We start from the raw sequence: 21,092 nt of genomic DNA on the forward strand, positions 1-21,092 counted from the left end.
ACGGGGAGGGGGGGGGAGGAGGAGGGGGAAGAGCAGCTGGAAATTGTGGAGGGGCTTTCTCGCTGAGTCAGTTTGGCGGACTAGCGCAGGGATAGGCAACCTTGGCTCTTTTATGACTCGTGGACTTCAACTCCCAGAATTCCTGAGCCAGCCTGGCTGGCTCAGGAATTCTGGGAGTTGAAGTCCACGAGTCATAAAAGAGCCAAGGTTGCCTATCCCTGGACTAGTGGTTCAGGCAGCAGGGTAGAGATGGTAAAGTTCTAGTCTTGCCTTCGGCACGAAGCCAGATGGGTAACCGTAGGCCAGTCACTCTCTCTCAGCCCTAAGAAGGAGACAATGGCAAAACCACTCGCGGGCACAAAAAAACAGAACAAAACCCAACCTGGCGGTTGGGAGTGCGCCCCCTCATGGCTCGGAGGAAAAGGGCTTATGCTTCCTCGTGTTCAGCTTGGCTTTCCCTGGCAGTTGAAAGCAGCTGTTGCTGGAAGGTACTTACTTCAGGTGTGACAGTTTGCGCAAACTGCAGGCGGAGATCAGAATGGTCCCAGCCCTTGTTAGCCTTTCCTAAAGCCCTTAAAAAGGTTGTGTTGTCAAGCCTGGGGCGCTGAATGTGTCGAGGGCCCCGTTTCCGGGCTGTATTGCCAAACTGGGCAACTATCTTGCTCCTATGTATATTTAAGTTGGCTGTTTTTAGTGTTTTAAAATGTTTTTAATATTTGTAATATATTTTTTTGAATTGTAAGCTGCCCAGTATCATTGACTGAGATGGGCGGCGGTAGAAATGGAATAAATAATTATCCTTTGTTGTTAAATGTCTATGGAGAGTCTCAGTCATCCAGGTCATGGTTGTCCCAAAGGTGCTTTTTCAAGAGACAACTGGACTTTCTTGTTTTTGAAGACGTTTCGCTTCTTGTCCAAGAAGCTTCTTCAGTTCTGACTTGGAAGGATTTACATTCCTTGCAGACAGATATAAATCCTTCCATTCTGTACCATTCAGTCAGAGCTGAAGAAGCTTCTTGGTTGAGAAGCGAAATGTCTTCAAAGAAAAACAAAGTCCGGTTGCCTCTTGAAAATGCACCTTTGGGACATCCTTTGTAGTTTTAATTTGTGACGTCGGAGGACAACATAGTCGAGAAAATGGGATATATTTACAGTAACTCCCTCTTTATACATGGCTGAGACCAACAGGAAGACCCAGTGTTGTAGGATAGGCTGGTAAGATTTGGGCTTTTTGAAATGAGGTTTTGACATTGCTGGCAGACAAAAACATAAAATGAAAATGATACAGATGTGTTCATGTAATTTACTAAGCTTTGAAGGAGTCCACTTGTGGAAGTTTTTACTACTTCTGAATTCTTGGGGGGGGGGGGAAGAGGCATCTTGAGGAACATTGCTACTCTTGCCCTGTAGTAATTTTCAATTTGTAGAGAAATTGATGGGGACACCCTGTGTAAAGTCAATCACTTTGTGGTAAGGAGGGAATAGGAATTTCTAGGTACCACTGTTTCTGGAATACTTAGTTTATTATCAAATTAAAACTGATTTAAAGAAGTGGTTAAACGTGTTTCATGGGACATGTTGCATTACACCCTGACTGAAGTATTCAGGGCAAAATTCTTTCAGTTATCCCAAGAGAGTGCCAAAACTTGACTTTGCCATGCAACTGGGTATAGAGATGAGACTATGCAGTGATAATGCTTATTGATGGCTGTGTTATTTGTTATATATCATGCTTTAGCAACTGATCAACACTCTGAGCCCAATCTTTATCCATATTATTCCAAAGCCTTCTTTGCTGTGTGCAAACAAAATAATCTGATTCTGAATTCATTTTATGGGTTTGCACAATACATTCAAGTATAAAATAACCTAATGCATTGTCCAAAATTAAATTTAGGCAATCTGTCTTGTACAAATTTGTGGTCTGATGAAAGAGCTTCAAATAAAATGTAAGTCTGTATAAGCATGATTTACTGAATAAACCATAATTAATTAGGTTCATAAGTCAAGCCATAAACATTTATTTATTAACCACATTTATTAACCACACTAAACTGCAAGCAAACTATATTATGGCAATATGTAGTGTGAATTTGCCTAAGTAATTCTGACAACTTATGCAGGCATATTTGTAAGCAGGACCATTGCAAGTTATGCATTTGCTTTACAATGTAGTTGTGTTTGTCCACATACTTTCCCTTGATTAACTCAACTCAGTTTACTGGGTTCTCATACATACTAAGACAAATCAATATATTTTGCATAACGTGCTAGACTAAATGTCTAGTACATAATTTATTTGCTGTGTTCATACAACACATTCAAACAGCTATGACGTAGGGGGTTTAATGCCTTGATAAGACTGCTGTTCTGCTGCCATGAGCCAGGATATGGAATGAATAAAAGGAGCGAAGTGCCCAGTTTTGACCTTGAAGTGAACCTGTGCCATCATAAGGGCTGATGAGCTATTGTGATGAGATTTGAGGTTGGAGCCCCATTGATCAGCCTGGTATATAAATGTTGGGGACCAGAGCTCTGGGAGAGACACCTACCTTCTCCATTGCTGGAAGGAATATGCTGCTGGCCTGACTAAAAATTGAAGAAAAGGCAAGAAAAAGTTACTGCATTAATGGCTGGAGAGAAGAGTTGGAAAAGAAATTAAGTGTGCAGGGCAGTTGGTTCTTGGAGTGGCTTTCCTGAAAAAAGGGAAATGAAGATGGAGAGAGACAAGCTCCATCTAAGATGAGAAGGAGGAACCCAGTTGAGTGTAGGCAGTAGAGGTGAAGAATTGATTGTTGGTCTCTGGGGAAGGACTCCTCAGTGGAGGAGTCAGCATTCAGCTGAGCAGTTTCATGAGGTCAAGTTGTGCTGAGCATCAGATAGTAAAATTCCAGCTCCATTCTCCCCCCCCCACAGTCTCTCTTGTTAAGCCCACAAATTGGGGAGGGAATTTGAGTGAAAGTGGGAGGAAAACAAGACTGTTAGCAGGAGAGCTAGAGGGAGAGAGTCTCTGGGTGGGAGACTTAGGAGGAAACCTGATTCTGGGTGAACAGGGGCTGTGTTATAAATACTTGTACATAGTTTCACTGTAAATAGTAGAAAAAAAGCATAAAAGTCTCCATGATCTTGTTTTTTTGTGTCAATTGCCATCCTTGCTAAAATACAACATATCTCCATTTATGACAGCAAATCAGTTACAACACAGCAGCTTCATTCAAATATGTTAAACTTATTTTATCTTGATTTATTTTGGGGAGGTTTACTTGATTGTTTGAACTCAGATCATTTCCTTACTGTATAGTTTATAGTGTACATTGTAGTGTATAGTGTATTGTTCAAGCTCAGAAAAATGATTAATGATTAGGTTAAATGTATAATGTGAACCCAGCTTTAGCCATGGTTTAGCTGTCTCACAGCTAAGGCTGATGCTCTAATGTAGTGTTTTTCAACCTCAGCAGCTTTAAGAAGTATGGGCGTCAACTCCAGAGTTCCCCAGCCAACAACATTTTGATATTGCCAACTTTGAAAAACACAGCTATAATGCCTGTACTCCTCGCATTTTTGATCCCATCTTGTAGCAGAGGTCAGAAAAAAGGCAAGAGCTCCAGGGGTCGAGGTGTTGGTTCAACATACATCTCTGAAGAAAGGAATGGCAAGCTACTTCCATATTGTCAAGAAAACTACACAGACACATCCATGAATTCATTAGGAGATGAGCTGAACTCACAGGAGACTGTACTTTACAGTGCCAGATTGATAGTAGTGCAGGTTCCAGCCTGTATGCATACCTGACCATGCAGATATACCCAAGAAAGAAGCTTTAACCAAGAGATCATGAAATACAAATTCTGTGAATTGATAGCAGAAATAATGGGAGTAAAATAAGGCTCCTGCTGCAAAATAGGAGATTAACAATATAGGAACAAAGGTTGGTTTTATGTATTTAAACATATTTAATACTGTTCATCCTCCAGTTAATTTTAGGGCAGTGTACAATAAAAACAAAATATTTATATCAAATACAAATCTGATAAAATGGCAACATTAATCTCAATTAATGAATCTGAGAGGCAGCTATAGAAATCCTATGATGCTGGTTGGCACATCATAGCAAGATAAGCTATCTGGCAAATAGAATGCCTTACCACATTGCTCCAAATAATATAGCAATGGCATCAGTCATCTTTTTTGGAGGAGAGTTTTGAAGCCCACAGGATTATCCTTCCTTCCTTCACATCGGAGTCTACTTTCAATTTATCCTCACAACAATCACTTTGTGAGGTAGGTTAGTCTGAGGTATTGCGTGAGTGCCCATGGATGGGAGTGATAATGGTAGAGTAGGTTTCCATGCTTTCAGTCTAGCATTTTAACCAGCCTACCATATTAAGTTGCTTGCTTTAGATCAGGACTCTCCAAATTTGGCAACTTTAAAACTTGTGGACTTCAATTCCCAGAATTCCCTAGCCGGTATAGTATAGTTGGCCAGAGAATTCTGGGAGTTGAAGTCCACAGGTCTTAAAGTTGCCAAGTTTAGAGACTTTTGCTTTAAAAAGCTTTGGAGTGATACATATCCATGCAAAAAAAACAAAAACCTAAGTGAAAAAAGAGTTCTATTTTAGCTGAGTCAGTTTTTCTTCAGCCCCATGCAAAACAAAAACAATGGCTGTGTTTGCATGACAAATTTACCATATTTATCACCTAATTTTCTGTGCACGTGCAACCCTTTGGGAACTTGTTCAAAGTTTAGAGAAGTGGGAGACACCATTACTCAACCTCATGCTGTCAATATGCCTTGGAAGTGCAACTCCCAGCATTCCCAGTTACCATGCTAAGAATCTAAAGGATCTTAAAATATCTGACTTGCATCCAGTTGGGGAAAGTTGCCTAGGGGCAGGAGTCAGACTTCTGAAACCCTTTTTTGTAGCCCCTTCTGTTTACCCATCTCTAATCATAATTTCTGAAAATTGCTGGCATAGCTTTCTATTATTTTGAGGTGGGAAAGAATTGGAAGGTGTAGTGCAAACCCTAAACTGAGTGTAAAACAGTTAAATATTATTTACAATAATAATAATTACAACATTCTTAATCCCATGGGAGAGAGCAACAATCTCTCCCAAAAATTCTGGTCCCATACACAAAAAAGCTGTCCATTTTAGCCAGCACTAAATAAGAACTACAAACATTGGTTAGTTCTTTCCACAAGTGTTCTTTACAAAAAAGTAAGTGCATCAAAATTACTTGGATGGAGATCCCTGACCTTTTTCTGATGCTAATGACCATTATTTGGTACGCTAGAAGGAATTAGGTTTCCCTCTGCAGAATTCTGAATGAGTCTATTACAGAGGTGGAATCAGCATGCTTTACATGTAGAAGCAGCTACAAACAGGATAAGGCACAATTGGCTAATTAAATGTTCTGCAGATATTTTGGTCTACAACATGTTTTAGCCTTAGCCTCACTGGTTGCATTCTTTATTCAAGTTATAATTGGCAGTGTGGCAAAAACAGGTCACACATTCAGTGTAGCTGTAGCAAGGAGAAAGCAAGCAACTATTCTTTTTCCATTGCTGAGAGACAATGATCGGGTGATTAAGAATCCATATGTATAAATAGAAACTCTGACTACAATAAATCACAGTAAATCCAGAATGTCAAATATGAAATTGATGTTTAAAATAAAGTTCATGAAATTTAAAACAAAAAACAAGCCAAGTAATTTGGCAGTCCAAAATTCATTGCTAGTCACTTCTGGTTTCAAACAGAAGCACTCTCTTTAAGAATGCAATTTACTTTCTTCAAATGTATACATGATAAATTTTGGTTCCTGAAAATATTAGTAAAAATACAAGCAGTATTCAGATTTAGTATCTGAAGGCCAGCTACTTCTCAGCCCTGATGTTTATAATCCTTAATAATCATATGAAGCTTTGCTGCTGTATATACAGACTATTGGAATTTAAGATTCTTAAGAGGAATGTTCTGCATGCAAAGAATGTTCTACGACCAACTAATAGCTTGTCCTGCAAATGAAGACATTTTTTCCTGTCCTCTGAAGCCATTAACACAGCAGTGTGGATGCTGACAGTAGAAATCCCTGGTGCCAGATAGCATCAGAATTTTGGAACTGTTCTTTGTTTTCTCATCAGTTTTCATACCCTGTAGCCTTATGTCGCAACTTTTCCATAGTCCTTGACTTACGACCACAACTGGAATCAGAATTTCCATTGCTAAGAAGGGCAATTAAGTGAGTTGTGCCTGATTTTACAACTTTTTTTTGCCACAGTTGTTAAACAAATCACTGCAATTGTTAAATAATTTGAGTTCCCCCATTGACTTTGTCAGAAGTCAGCTGGGAAGATTGCAAATGACAACCTTGTGACCCTGGAATGCAGTAACCATTATAAATACATGCTGGTTGCCAAGCACCCAAATTTTGATCATGCGATCGCTGGAATGTTGCAATGGTTGTAAGTGCAATGACTGATATTAAGTCACTTTTCTCAGTGCCATTGTAACTTCAAACAGTTGTTAAATGGTTGTAAGTTGATAATTGCCTGTACAATTATCCCTTTTCTTTCTTACTAACATTGAGATGATTACCTTGAGAGTGGGACAATTTGGGGGTGAAGAGAGCTATCTGTGGTTTTCCCTTAAGAGTCAAGCTGCTTCTTTATACCACCGGCCCTTGCTCTGGTGTTCCTTTGATTTTTCTTCTCCATTTCTGATGTCCACCTACTTTCTTAACCTTTCTCTTCTAGTGTTTGTCAGCTGAAAGGCCAGAGAGTTTCTAGTCTAGCTATCCTAAAAACTGGCAAAAAGGTGATATCTGGGCTACCATTGTTCTTTTGAATGGATCTGGAAAAACAGAGGATGTACACTTTTCCAAATTTCCTTCAAAGTATGTTCACATTAATACTATCTCTGAAACTTCAGCAGTGGATGGAAGATTTGGGCATTCAGGGCAATGGATAGAAGGCTCATGAAAAGTGAATCAGTAGTATGATGGGTGGATAATAGATGAAACCTCTTAGGCCGTGGTGCCCCCTCACACCATTCCAAACTATTATGCAAACCCAAAAAATATAAAGTAAGGCACTTTGTTTAGGATTTATGTTTGGTATGTGTAGTGAGATTATTTTTGACCACAGAACAAACAGCCCCAAAGTTGCAACTATCAAAATGCAGCATTAAAATAGATGAAATGTTCACCTTTCAATAAAGTGCATAATTCTGCATAAACAGGTAATTAGCTTAGGGCCTTTCCCCACCCCTGAAGTGCTATCTACACCTTTTGGGGACTATACCAGCATGAAATTTGCTATCCAATTGCCCATCCTTATCCAATCTCTATTGCCTTTGTTTCAAGTCATTATGGTCATCTGACTTTCTCCTAAAGTAATAGATAATCCAGTAAGTCTAACAAATTGTACATGTACAGTCAAAATAAGTAAGGAAATACTATTTTAACACTGGTACAGCTAATTATGACTTAAGAAGTTTCACACATAGGCTGGTGATGAGTTGAAGGTTATGTCTTGCAATATGGCAGAAAATAAATGGTCAAGACATGTTTGCTCTATAGTTAAGTGCAAGTAGAGAAAGGCACTAAGATCCCAGCTGAGCTGATGATCCTACATTGGAGGTCAAATTCTTGACTATTCTGCCAAGATTGGCTATTTTTTCTTCTAGCAGATAGTTCTTCTTCTCCTCCATCTTTTGCCTCCGTTCTGTCAACTCCAAAGCTTTTAGCAGCTGAGCATTCTCAACATAGAGATCCTTCACCATTTCATCAGCTTTTGTGTTTCTTACAAGCTGAAACATAGTTAAGAAAAAATGCATTGGTTCCACGTTGAGGACAAAACAAAGAAACAAATCATGCACTTTCCAGTTGTGGCTAAATTCAGTATTACTTTTTAAGCTGTCTCTGTAAAGCATCTATACTGTAGTCATCCTTTTGTATATTGTCTAAATACATTTAGTAGACAAATGATAAATAATAATACCAAAATATCTGAAATGCACTTTGATACAATGGGAATAGGTAGAATCTGAACTTACCAGTGATAAACAGTTGCATTAATTTAAATAGCTTGGTCTAGTGGTTAGGACCAGGCTAGAAACTGGGGGAGGAGATCAACCCTGACTGCTCTTTAGAAGGCCAGATCCTGAAGTTGAAACTCAAGTACTTTGGCCACCTAATGGGAAGGAAGGACTCACTGGAGAAGAGCCTAATGCTGGGAAAGGTTGAGGGCAATAGAAGAAGGGGATGATAGAGAATGAGGTGGCTGGCTGAAGCAGTAGGCGTGAGCTTAAATGGACTCCAGAAGATGGTAGAGGACAGGAAGGCCTGGAGGAACGTCCATGGGGTCGCGATAGGTCGGACACGACTTTGCAACTAACAACAACAAGAAACTGGGGAACCATGAGTTCTAATTCTGCCTTAGTCATGAAAGCCATCTAGGTGACCTTGGGCCAGTTATTTTCACTCAGCCCAACTCACCTCACAGAGTTATTATTGTGAGGAAAATATGAGGAGGAAGGGATATTAAATATGTTTGCCACCTTGAGTTGGTGGCGTATTAATAAAATAAATACATAAAATTCATTACAATGATATTTTAACTATCCTAGACCCTTGAGAAGGATCCAATAGTCAAAAGTACCAAATCCAGGCAAACTATTGAGTGGATTATGTGTAAATAACAATAATGCTTTAGCTACTATTTTCTCCCCATAATGTTATGTCTAACACAAGTGTTGATACAAGCGTGTACCATCCAGAATAAATAGCCAACAAGTGATCGTTCAGCACAATTAGAATGAAATAGTTTGGGACTCATCCACCATGAAACCTATTTATATTTACCTAGGATTGAGATGAGGTATTTTGATATCAACCCCTAAAAGTCTCATTCTGCATTTACACAATATATTAAGCCATGATTTGCATAACCCTAGTTTATTATCTAAATCACTACTGCCTGCTTTTTTCAAATCATGCTAAAGACAAAACTATACTTGATTTCATTTTGTTTAAAGGTATTTTTGCCTCATTCAAAATACCTAGTAACAATTTTTGGAAGCTCTAGGGAAGAGAGCTTTGAGGTTTCAGAATCTGTCTGGAACAATATGCATCTCTATGCTATCAGGGGAAAAACATGTTAAAGACAAGAGACATCACACCACAAATATCTCACTTTCAGGATTCAGAGGTTTATTGAGATTTAGACCATACAACAAATATTTACCTACCATTGCCCATTGCAATGAGGATCAATCGTACAAGCAGTCAAGAAGGACGGCTTGTGGCTGATTGGCCCCGATCCACTTTTGGTGCCACTCTTTTATACCTTAAAACTAACCAGAGTCAGTTCCTTGTTCTTGTCCCGACCACAAGGTTTCTACACTTGTTCTCACCACAACTTTCCACATTACCATTTTGACATGTACCCGTTGCAAAAGGTGCCCTGTTTGCAAGGGTAGTTCTTCAATTCTCATACCCCCTGGCCCCCCTCATATTTATAGGAAAGGAACCAGAAAGCATGGGACCTGAAGAAATGCATATAGACCACAATCTTACAAACCATAGTACTCTGCAGAAAGCCATAGTTTAAACTTTGGTTCAGTAAAGGCACAGGGCCTTTTCTTGATCAACAAGGCCTTAGATCAATCGAGGTGCTGAACCAGATATAAAAGATATTGATAGATATATATATTTTCCTTTCATAGTGCTTGGCCAGAGCGCTAGCTGGTTTCAAACAATACATTGCCAAACATTATGAATTAGTGTGAATCGAGCCTTAGATTGTAATGTTACCTCAAACTTTGTGCAAGGAATCCTCAGGTATTATCTATGGATCATGGCACAGGGACCCTAGATTTAGAAACCACTTAAAATTCTCACCTGTTCTTTCAGCTGGTTGACTTTATCCTGGAGAAGCTGTTTTACCAGCCTCAACTGTTGTTCAACATCCATCATGCGTTTCTCCATAGTCTGTAGTAGCTGCTCATATCCACCCTGTAATGGAGCATGTGTGCATGAAATCAAAATTAAAATATTCAAAAAATCTTGGTGATTGGCTGGGTTGTTTTGGTTTTTTTTGCAACATAAACTTTACAGAGGAGAAAAAATATTGAAAGCAAGAAACTGAGAAATAGTTGGGTTATTTGTACAGATAAAAACAATATTCTGAAAGCAAAGCAAGCCATAAACTGCACACAAAGACACAGACTTCTTATGTACATGTGATTCTCTATTCCAAATTTGCTTAGTTGATTATTAGATTTGTTACAATCAAAAAACTCTTGGCAGCTGACAAGATTACTGTATATTAAAATGTCCACAATATAATATTAATAGGAAAAAACCCTATATATAGTATATAAATACAATACATACAAAAATCTAAAAACAATGCTTAACATGAAAGTAAGTAGATGGTAGCAATCACTGCATTGATGTAGTTTTCCCCAGAAAAGGAATGTCAAATACTGGGCAATATGGTAGTTATCAAATATATTCAGATACAAGAAAAGTGTTTAAAGGAATAGGCACATTCCAGCCTCTTTTAAGATGGACATGATACATACACACAGGGAAACAGCAGACAACTGAGCAGCAGGAGGGTTTTCCATCGAACTGAATGTGTGAAGGCTTTACAACTAATCCCTTGTGCTACCATTTTTCCAGGATGTACCAAGCACGTATGCTCTACTTTTTAATGGATGATGGAATGATCTGGGAGAGATGTTGAGAATCTGAAGCTGAAACTAAAAAAGCTTAAAAACCCTATTGGATCAGCCCAAAGCCTACGTGTAGGGTTCCTGCCTGAGCAGGGGGTTGGACTCGATGACCTCCAAGATCCCTTCCAACTTTATTATTATTATTATTATTATTATTATTATTATTATTATTATTATTATTATTATTATTATTATTATTATTATTATTATTATTATTATTATTATTATTATTAATTATTATTATTATTACTACTACTACTACTACTACTACTACTATTATTATTATTATTATTATTATTATTATTATTATTATTATTATTATTATTATTATTATTATTATTATTAATGTGAATGTAGTTCCTCTCTTGGCAGTAGGAATTAGCACTCCCAGAGGCCATTGCATCATTTGAAACAACTGTTTTTTCATAAAAAGTACATCATTTGGTAAAAAAAAATCATTTAATTGATTGCCATTTAATTGATTCCAAGCTAAGTTGGCAGACTCTTCTGTTTTTCATCAAACAAAACAGAAATAAAACAGAACATAAATTCTGGCAATGGATCAGCAGTTCTTTCCACACAAACTCAAGAAAACAAGCTGAACTAAAACTATATTTTCTGCAGAAATTTTGAATATAAAAGTCTGCTGGATTAGGCACAAGGCTCAATTACAGCAGTCAGCTAGGTCTCTGGAAAGAGTCTCCAGACAGAGTCTCAAACCAAGTGGCTCTCTGACTCATTATTCACCAGCAAGTGGTATTCAGAGATGTAGTGCCTATGATTCTGAAGGTGCATGTAGACTTATGCTGCATTCAGTTTTCTAATCCTCCTTTTTTTCTTCAATTGTGTCCAATTCTCAGACTGCCTTGACAAGCCCTTAAAGTTTTCTTGGCAAGGTTTTTCAAAAGTGGCTTGCCATTGTCTCCTTCCTAGGGCTGAAAGTAAGTGACCAGCCTAGGTAGCTTTGTGCCTAAGGCAGGATTAGAACTTTGTCTCCAGGTTTCTAGCCTTAACCACTACACCAAACTGCTCTCAATCCTCTTTTAAAAATGTCCAAATTAGTGGCTCTTGAGATAGTGTTCTATTAATAATTTTGATTTAATTGATAACTTTGATCATTTTGGTTACTCTTTCTGCATCCTTTCCAGAAATATTATACATTTGGTAAGAGGTGATAGCTCTCCATTTGCAATATTCCAAGTGAAATCAGACCCCAGATTTTGTAAAGATATTCTCAAAGTGTATGGATATCATAAATTCTTTTTTCAGATGCTTTTCCAGCATATCTTAAAATGTATTTATCCTTTGACACCAAAAAAGTCAATGTTTTAATTCATATTCATTCCAAAATTTCTTTTCCTTGGTATGTATTATGTAGTTGTATATGTAGATGGATGGTTGGATAGGATTTGTGCCCCAATTTTCTATATTTTGTAATTAAATGTTAGTGTTTATTCATTTTGAAGAGATCCTTTTGAATTTTTTTGCTATCACTTTTTGTTATTGTAATCTGGAATAATTTGTTGCCATGAATAAATTTGCCTATAACAAATTGATAGCTGTTTCATATGAATATTTCAAATTGTTAGGCTTTTCTAAGAGTTTATTATTGTCATATCTTGCTAGGACCCAATCCAATTCTGCCATTACTATTACAATCTTCATTTCATTCCTACTACTGGTATTGAATTAAAAATGACAAGCTTTTACCCTAGCTCAGGGGTGTCAAACTTGCAATGTCACGTGATGTGTCGCAACGTATCGCACCTTTTTTTCCATTGCCGGCAATGGGGTGGGCACGGTTTCAGCATGACGCGTCCGGCCCATGGGCCGGCAGTTTGACACCCCTGCCCTAGCTGCTTTAATCTGTTACTCTTGAATTTATCCTCAAAGATACAGTTCCTTCAGTTGAATCAGAGTCCATTGGTTGGTTCTTTATTTGAAGACTTTATTAAGAACATACGTATTTGAGAAACCATCTCTCTCCAATCATTTCTATTTGTCCCATCAGGTCTGGCAGGAAGGGCATGTTGCAGGTTTCATCCAAGGTCATCTGATGGGACCCAGGAGGAGAGTCTTTTTTGATGTGGTGCCTATTCTTTGCAGTATCATTCTCTTGTCATATTTACTTCACCTTCTGGAAGGGCCCCAAAACATGGTTTTGTCATCTAGGATTTGGTAACATGGTTATGCCGCCCACAAAGCGGTTGTATATCTAGGGAAACTGAGTGCACTTTCTTGCAGATTATTTTTAAGTAGTTTTAGATAGATAGATAGATAGATAGATAGATAGATAGATAGATATTAGCATTATTGATACTAATTGCAACTCTCCAGGGTTTCAGACTGGAGTATTTTACTCATAACTACAAATGCTAGCTAAAACTTGGGACTTTCTGCACATAGAATATGTGTTCTATCACTGAGCTATGGTTTTGCCTTAATTTAGTGTTTTCCAAACTTGGCAGTTCTCTGATGTGTGTCTCCCAGAAATTACTACAATGATTATTACTAAGAATTCTGGGAACTACAATAAGCACATCTGGAAGTTGCCAAGGGAAGGAGCATACCCTTAATTGAACTTCGGTGGCAAAATGACTCAGCCTAATAAAAGCTCCAGCTTCATCAAGGAATGCATCCAAAAACCCTATTAATTAGTAAGACAAAAAGACAAGGAGATATTTAAAAATGAGTATTTTATTTATCAAGTTACAAGCCCCAAAGTTTTGCTCTTTCCTTGTTTAAAAAGTATTTATACATCTTGTACAAAATCTTGTATAAATAACTCAAAATTTCTTCTCCAAATCCAATATATAAAAATTTTAGTACCATTTAATTTAAAAAATACTTACAGTATACAACTGATGGGGGAAAATAAGTTTTTCTCTTTACAAACTCCCGTGGTTAAGCCATTTTTAAATAGCATAAATAATGAAATTGACTTATAACAAAATTAAAAACATTTGAAATAAAAAGATGTAATTCTTTCTCTCCCCATTCCCCCTAATAAAAATAGATTCTGACACAAATAAATAAGGGATGGGGAAAAATACAAGACAGATTTTTTTTTTAAAGATGATTTTAAATTAACAAGAAATGTGATTTGATCCCTGGGTTTCTCAGCTTATGCCAGTTATTGTGAGTAAGGAATGCGGTGCGTTAGAAGCCAAGGAGTGTCAGAGATGACCAATCCGCCTGTACGTATCTGCATGCAATGATCGTTGCTCCGGAAGCAAAGCCTGGGGAAAGAAGGCAAGGAGGACACACTTGACCCACAGGCCTTTGAAAACAGCACATCACACTTAAGCAGCACAAACACTCAGTGCCATTTAAGCATTACATCAAGACAGACAAACACAAGAAGTTCAATGGGCTGTGAGATTAACTCTGAGGAACAGGAGGAAGAGCTGCAACCAAAACTGTGATCAGAAGAGTCATGGTGGCGCAGTGGTTAGAATGCAGTATTGCAGGCTAATTCTGCCGACTGCTAGCAGTTCGATTCTCACCAGCTCAAGGTTGATTCAGCCTTCCATCCTTCTGAGGTCAGTAAAATGAGGACCCAGATTGTTGGAGGCAATAGGCTGACTCTGTAAACCGCTTAGAGAGGGCTGTAAAGCACTGTGAAGCGGTATATAAGTCTAAGTGTTATTGCTATCAGATAAAAGAAATTGAGTCCAAAGCAGAAATGTTTGAGAAAACATGTCAAACTTGACCCTCCCTAATTCTTTTATTAATAACATGGATGCCAGCCCTTCAAGTAAGACCAGACTAGGAAACAAAAGCTATGAATTCTACTTTTATTATAGAATTGCCTTAGCAAACTCTTGCCATCTCCCCACTCCCTGCCTTTATCCATAAGAGAACTAGGGAGGTCAAGTCTGAGATGTTTTCTCAAATTACATTTCTTCTTTGAATTCAAGTTTTTTCCCCCTGACCATTGTCCTTTTGTTCCTGAAAGTTATTGTCACTGCCCATTACAAAAACAAGGAAATCACACATGCCCACATAGGTCATGCATTGCAGACAATAGTTCTTTAAAGATCAACAGCTCTTTAAAAAGAGCAAGCACCACACAGCCAATGACTCTTATTTTCTGACATTGGGGTGAGGTTCATTGCCAATTCTAAGCCTCAGGCTAATACATCTCTTCCTCTCTTTGCATGATCACCCCATTCCTTATTTAGGTCAGCCGACATTTATTGTTACATCCAAACTGATCACGCTGTCTTTTACACATGTTGTAGTTTGCCCACACTGCAAAACTAGAAGCCTATTCAAATCTTGCTTTTCAATAAAGGTTTAGAGGAAAATGTGAACCAAAGTATCTTATTTCAGATGTAATAGTCATAATGATTTATCCAAAAGATGGAATCAGGCAGAGAAAGGAAGGAGGAGAAGGAGGAAGATGCAGCATAAATCTCAGATGAAATTCAACATGTCAGTGTCAGCTATAAGTTAAGTAAAAAGCCCTTATCCTATCTTCCAGTATTTCATAAGTAAAAGATAGAATAGGGTTGTGTATTGGCAATTACCATAAATCAGAATTATTGCTGGATCCTCCATTTCTATTATTAACATTTTATCTATGGTTACTTAACCATGGATTAGTAGTGATATGTCAGATTGCTAGCATTTTTTGTAATTAAATGATACAATAAGCAGAATACAGAGAAGCCCAGTCCATTTTCTAGAATTGTATGTGAGGGAGAAACCTGTGGCCATATAAATGTTACTAAAGAATAATTCTCATGAATCTTGACTAATTGGCAGGCTTGCTAGGATCAGACTGGAATTGGATTCCAACATCTGAATGGCTACAGATTGTCTGAATGTTTCATTATAAAAGATGGAATCATTTTGATGCAGAGACACACTTCATAATGAAAAGTTGACTTATGCAGCATGTCTTCATATTAAATGATTGCCATATTCAGCTGAAAAATACCAGCAGCTTAGATTGCTACTGAATTTTGCAATTCAGGTAATTCAATATTTATTTAATTATTTATTTATTTATTTAATTATTTATTTATTTATTTATTTAATTAATTAATTAATTAATTTATATACCGCCCTATCTCCCTTACGGGACTCAGGGCGGTGAACAGGCGATAATAAAAACCACGATAAATATACACAAATTTCTGTTCTAAAATCAAATTAAATAACAGGCCTGCTCTAAAAATACCCCATACAAAACAATAGAAGATTTTGCTCTTCCATTTCTATTAAAACTGCTATCTTACTACGTTCACTTCCAGACACTGCAAACTAGAGCATGTACAGAAGGGTGCTACTAAGATGGTCAGTCCTACAAAGAATGTTGAAAAGAACTGGATATGTTTAGCTTGCAACAGACTAGACTCAAAGGAAATATGGCAGGAGTCTTCAGATATTCATAGGGTTGTCATATAAAGAAAGGAGAGACATTATCTCTGTCACTGATGGTAGAACAAGAACCAATGAGATGAAACTACAGAGGTATAAATTCAAACCTGGCACCAGGAGAATTTTTTTTGAGGGCATGGCTGTCAACCAATAGAATAATCTGCATCATAAATGGCATGTTTCCCTTCCCCAGAAGTCTCCTAACTCAGTGATCCCCAACCTTTCCAGCTTTGCGACCTGCGGGGGGGGGGAGAGGAGAGGGCATGGTTACATGTGAGTGGTGGACAAGTGTGTGTGCATCTCCATTTGTGTGAGTGGCAGGTACATATACACGCACAGCTCCATTTGTGTGAGGGCCGGGCGCACACATCTGCTGTTTGCACAAATGGAACTTTGCTCACTTGCCCACTGCTTACAAAAGCGGAGCTGCACACGCGTGCAGTTATTCACCACTTCCATGACCTGATTCTGAATGGGCCACAGCCCAGTAGTGGGCTGCGGCCCGGGGGTTGGGGACCCTTGTCCTAACTGATATTAGATATCCATTTGTCCAAAGCCATTTAGCAGATCCTGCACTGAATAGAAACATTAGATGTTTTCTGATGTCCTTCAGTTCTGGGGTTTTGAAAGTTCATGGACATAATTACCTAAGTCAGTTGATGAGAAAATGCTGATTATGAAGAAGAAAGCATGCTTTGGTGCAATATATGGAGGAATTACATCTGTTAAGTACTTGGGGAGAATTAGAAATTTGAAACTGGCATAAACAGAGAAAGGGACACAATGAAGAAAAAGTGAAGTGGTAAATGACTAATCTACATTCAGTGAAAAAGAAACAGACTGTAACATACCTGGGGCATGTTTGTTTCCAAAGGCCGATTCTCAAGCTCCTCCTGCAGGCGTTGACACCTCCTCTCTGCCTGTAGGAACTGGTGCTGGAGCTGCTGGTATTGTTCGGACGGGACAACAGGACATCCTTGCTGCTGGATCTCCTGCAGTTCTCGAGGGTGCTGGGGTGGGCTAAGCATCATGCTGGAGTTTGAGTGAAGCAGCTGCATCAGACAAGATGGGTAGGGAAATATAAAAGAGATGCCTTGCAGGGTTGACAAGAACCCCCTCTCATCATCTGAGCACCAAGATCAGTTAGGAAGAATGCAAAGGTGGACTCCCAGCAACCGGTCTAATGTTCCCTCTAGATTGTGTGTGCACACTCATACAATTTTACTCTTCTACACACTGTCACAGCCCATGCAGTAACATTTTTCTGCAAAGGGGTCAAGGAGGAGAGGGAAGAAAAGGCATCGGGATGAAGAAGAGGAAAGGCACCTCATCTGAGATCTAGGTCAAAAAAACTCAACCACCTTCTGCCATGCTCCAGACCAAAGGAGGAATGGACCCTAACCCCCCCCCCTAGCATTAGGTTTGTTGTTTTAAGATGCTTTATCCAATCAGCTCCCTTCCAGGAGTATTTTATTATAATTGCCATCAGCGCCAGACAGTATCAGTCAAGTTGGCTGGGGATGATGGAGTTTCAGCTGAACACATTTAGTGTTTAGTTTAGGAAGACTCTCTTTAGGAGAAGCACACCTTTTTGGAAGAACCTTAGAAGGAAAGTAGAAAAGGGGGTCACCTGCCTGTACATTGTAACAAAGAGATTATGGCCCTTCACAGGAGTAAAATACTTTTCTAATGCTGTTCTGTTAAATGGAGGTTTGCTGTGTACATTCATGTTTCATAAGATAGTGCCACAATTTGGAGTTGAAGCCCAAAGTGGACTTTGGAGTGGTATGGACACACATTTGGTGCCTCTTTAATTTCAATACATCTTCTCCCAGATTCACAAAGCTAGCTCAGGAAAAAATGTTGCTTCCTTAAGGAATTCCTTAAGGGGAACAGGGAAAATTGCTGGGAGCCCTGAAGGGCCAGTTGGGGCAGATCCTTCTGAAAAGGGCCTTCTATGTGATTGCTCAGACTCAACACTGACCTGATGGCATAGAAACAATCAGTCTTTAGGATTGATGTGCACATCCATGTCCTTGCAAAGCACATTATTGGCTTTGGATCTGAAGCATCACATATCCCTAAAGCTTTTATTTTAATATAACAATTTGTAATATTTTTTATTGTTTCTTCTAACTTATTGAGCTGAGAAAATATACTGCTCAAAAAAATAAAGGGAACGCAAACTCCTTCAGTTCCATGTTAAAATGTTCCCTTTATTTTTTTGAGCAGTATATGTTGAAGACATACACAGTAAATTCATAAGGAAGCAAAAATACCTTTCCAGTTCTGTGTTATGACTCCCCAACTTAGACATCACCAAGACAGCTAAAAGCAGTTGACTTTAGGATGTAGCTTAAAAATAATTGATTGCCAAATGTTATTAAGAATTCACCTCCCCACTTCCACTCCCCAGATTAGACTGCAATTGTATATATCTTTACCTTGGAATGAATAGTATTAAACTCAGGCCTTTTGAAAAGAACTCTAGGATCACATTGATAATTGCAGTTTTAGTTGGAGATTTTTCTCATTATAAAACCAGCCATACATTTTGCTAATCACAAACTCAAAAGAAATCCTTTTATGCTGTAAGCTCTATAGGGACCTGCAGCTCTTAAGGCAATACAGCAATATAACAAAAATAGTTTTAAAGTGGTAGTGAATTACAGTATTAGAATCTTGAACAATATGAGAAAGCTTTTGATGTGTTATTTATTTGCTAGAATATTTTACTGGTTTTTGTCCCGAAATATCAGAACCAGCTTAGGTACAGTTTTATTCAGTTTTGTATAACTAATCTGATACTCTTTGGTTCAGCTGCAACTTCCAGAATTCCCAGACAAAATTCCCAGTCTTTAAGTGTTGTATTCCAACACATTTGGAAATCATCAAGTTGGTTGAGGTTGCATTAGAATTATTACAGAAAAATAATACAAATCAGTATTTGTAGAACATCAAATATGAAGCATCAGATAAGACATTTGTACTATGTTTAATCATGAAGGTTCCACTGATGGTTCCTTTGGGAAAAGTCACCTGTAATTACTTCTTACTGGAATTACATAAATAATCTTTTTATATGTCTTTTATATGTGGTAGAATGGAGGACTAATGAAGTGGAAAGGGCATGTGCAACTGTTCTCTTGCATGCACATCCAGTTCACATGCTCTGAACTTTGTGGAAAACCATACAAGCTATCAATCACTGTAACCATCATCAGCACTACGTTCATTGGAAATTTAGCTGGAGCTCAAAATGTAGTACACATTGGAGAAATATTTTGTAATCACAATTAACTTACAAAGAGCATTTTCCCTGAGCATATGGCTCACTTGGCTGTACAGATTAAAGAAACATAGGGGAAATTACATAGTTTGGAGATTATCAAAGATCAGTAAACCTGGCCATGCAAATATCAATCCCACCATTCCACTAAGAGCATGCAATTGGGAAACCATGGAAGGACGACTAATTCCAGTTATCTCACAAAAATAAACAATCCATCCAACAATTAACAAAAAATGGGTAAAAAAAGAAAATGGAATCTCAGAGCCACTTTTCATTTTTTTTCTGAAGTTTGGTTTTGTATTAAGCATTCCTGTTTCATATTCTTGGACTTTAAAAATAAGCCTTTTCTCTTTCTTCCTGAAACTAGAGAAATTATTTGCTGCAGAAGCTCCCTTTTTGCCTATTATCCCTATGATACTTGAGCAAGACCATTGATGGTCATTTAAATGAAGAGTAGCTCCTTCAGATCAGGCAGGTTATTGCCTTAATGTTCAAGTCTGTAACAAATGAAAGGAAAGATGACATGGCAGGTACTTGGTAATGTCATTTCTTTTCTCTTCATGCAGTGGGATCACAGAAAAAAAGAGTTGATTCTACCTTCACATGTTAAGTCAGGCAGAGCACTGCATTCGTCTCTGCTAGTTCCAGCCACCAAGGTCTAGGCACAGGTTAGCCAGAAAGAAAGAAGGAAAAAACACAAGATAGAGAGACAATTATGGGAATCAAAGGGCAAAAAAAAGGCCAAATGAAACTTGCACAGAAAAAGAGTAATCAAATACAAAAAGACAAGGACTTTTTCAGAGAAACAGAAAACAACTGCTGGTAGGATGCGTAAATGGAGACTCTCTTTTGAGTCTATTCTCTTCAAGAGAACGTAGACTGGGCTAAGTGTGTCCTGCACTTTTAATATGCACAGAACTCAGCTTCTTAAAGAGATCTGGTTTGAGTTAAAAGTAAGAACGGGTTTCAATATTTTATGGCTGGTGTTTGAACATGTGAAGATGCGTCCAATTAAATGTCAGAAGCAAAGGGCGGATGGGAGCTGAATCAATATTTCTGATCACTCTTCTAATGGTCAGAGCAGCAGTGGGTTGGGCCAACTTCCAAACCTTGGATGACTGTTGTTGGCCTTACACACAGCAATTTGTAGAATCAGAATAAATTGTGCAACATGTTTCTTTTCTGAATTCATTTGGATCACAAAATGTGCCATTGTTGGAGACAAAATTTTGATTTAAGAATTGATTGAAAGCAAAGCTGCTTGAACTTTTGTGCCATTAAAATTCAGCAGTAAAATGTCTGTTCCAGAGGGACAATTTAGATCTTTTTTGTGATTAAAACTGAAAATGAAATACTTGAGCTCAGACTGTAAGCTTAATGAAACTATTTTCTGTTGAACCTGACTTTCCAAACACCCTCTCCCCTCCCCAATGGCTTCCTTCTCCACAAAATATTGATTTATTACATTTATATCCTGTCCAAACTCAAGGTGACTTACTTTAAGATCTCCTATAATTTTATTACTTCAGTCACTCTGAGATAGTAAGGTTTAGAGGGTATATGTATATATATATATATATAAGGAGTCCCTGCGGATTTTACTCCGCTAGTCATTGCTGACTGTAGGGGTGGTGCTTGTCTCTTTTTCAAGGCATTGAACCAGCGCTGTC

General features: G+C 38.1%; 1 protein-coding gene across 1 annotated transcript in view; it reads right to left on the bottom strand.

Moving 5' to 3' along the window:
* Positions 1-7,125: 7,125 nt before the first annotated feature.
* NIN (ninein) overlaps positions 7,126-21,092 on the bottom strand; it is an 88,732-nt gene continuing 74,765 nt past the window's right edge. The window contains exons 28-30 of the mRNA XM_029285401.1: positions 16,982-17,182; positions 9,904-10,017; positions 7,126-7,811 (exon numbers count right to left, since the gene is read on the bottom strand). Coding sequence (XP_029141234.1) covers positions 7,605-7,811; positions 9,904-10,017; positions 16,982-17,182 — 522 coding nt within the window. The 3' untranslated portion in view covers positions 7,126-7,604. The remainder of the gene's footprint in view (positions 7,812-9,903; positions 10,018-16,981; positions 17,183-21,092) is intronic.

Source organism: Protobothrops mucrosquamatus, unplaced genomic scaffold (assembly GCF_001527695.2).
Source record: "Protobothrops mucrosquamatus isolate PMUCROS unplaced genomic scaffold, P.Mucros_1.0 scaffold1609, whole genome shotgun sequence".
NCBI lineage: Eukaryota > Metazoa > Chordata > Lepidosauria > Squamata > Viperidae > Protobothrops > Protobothrops mucrosquamatus.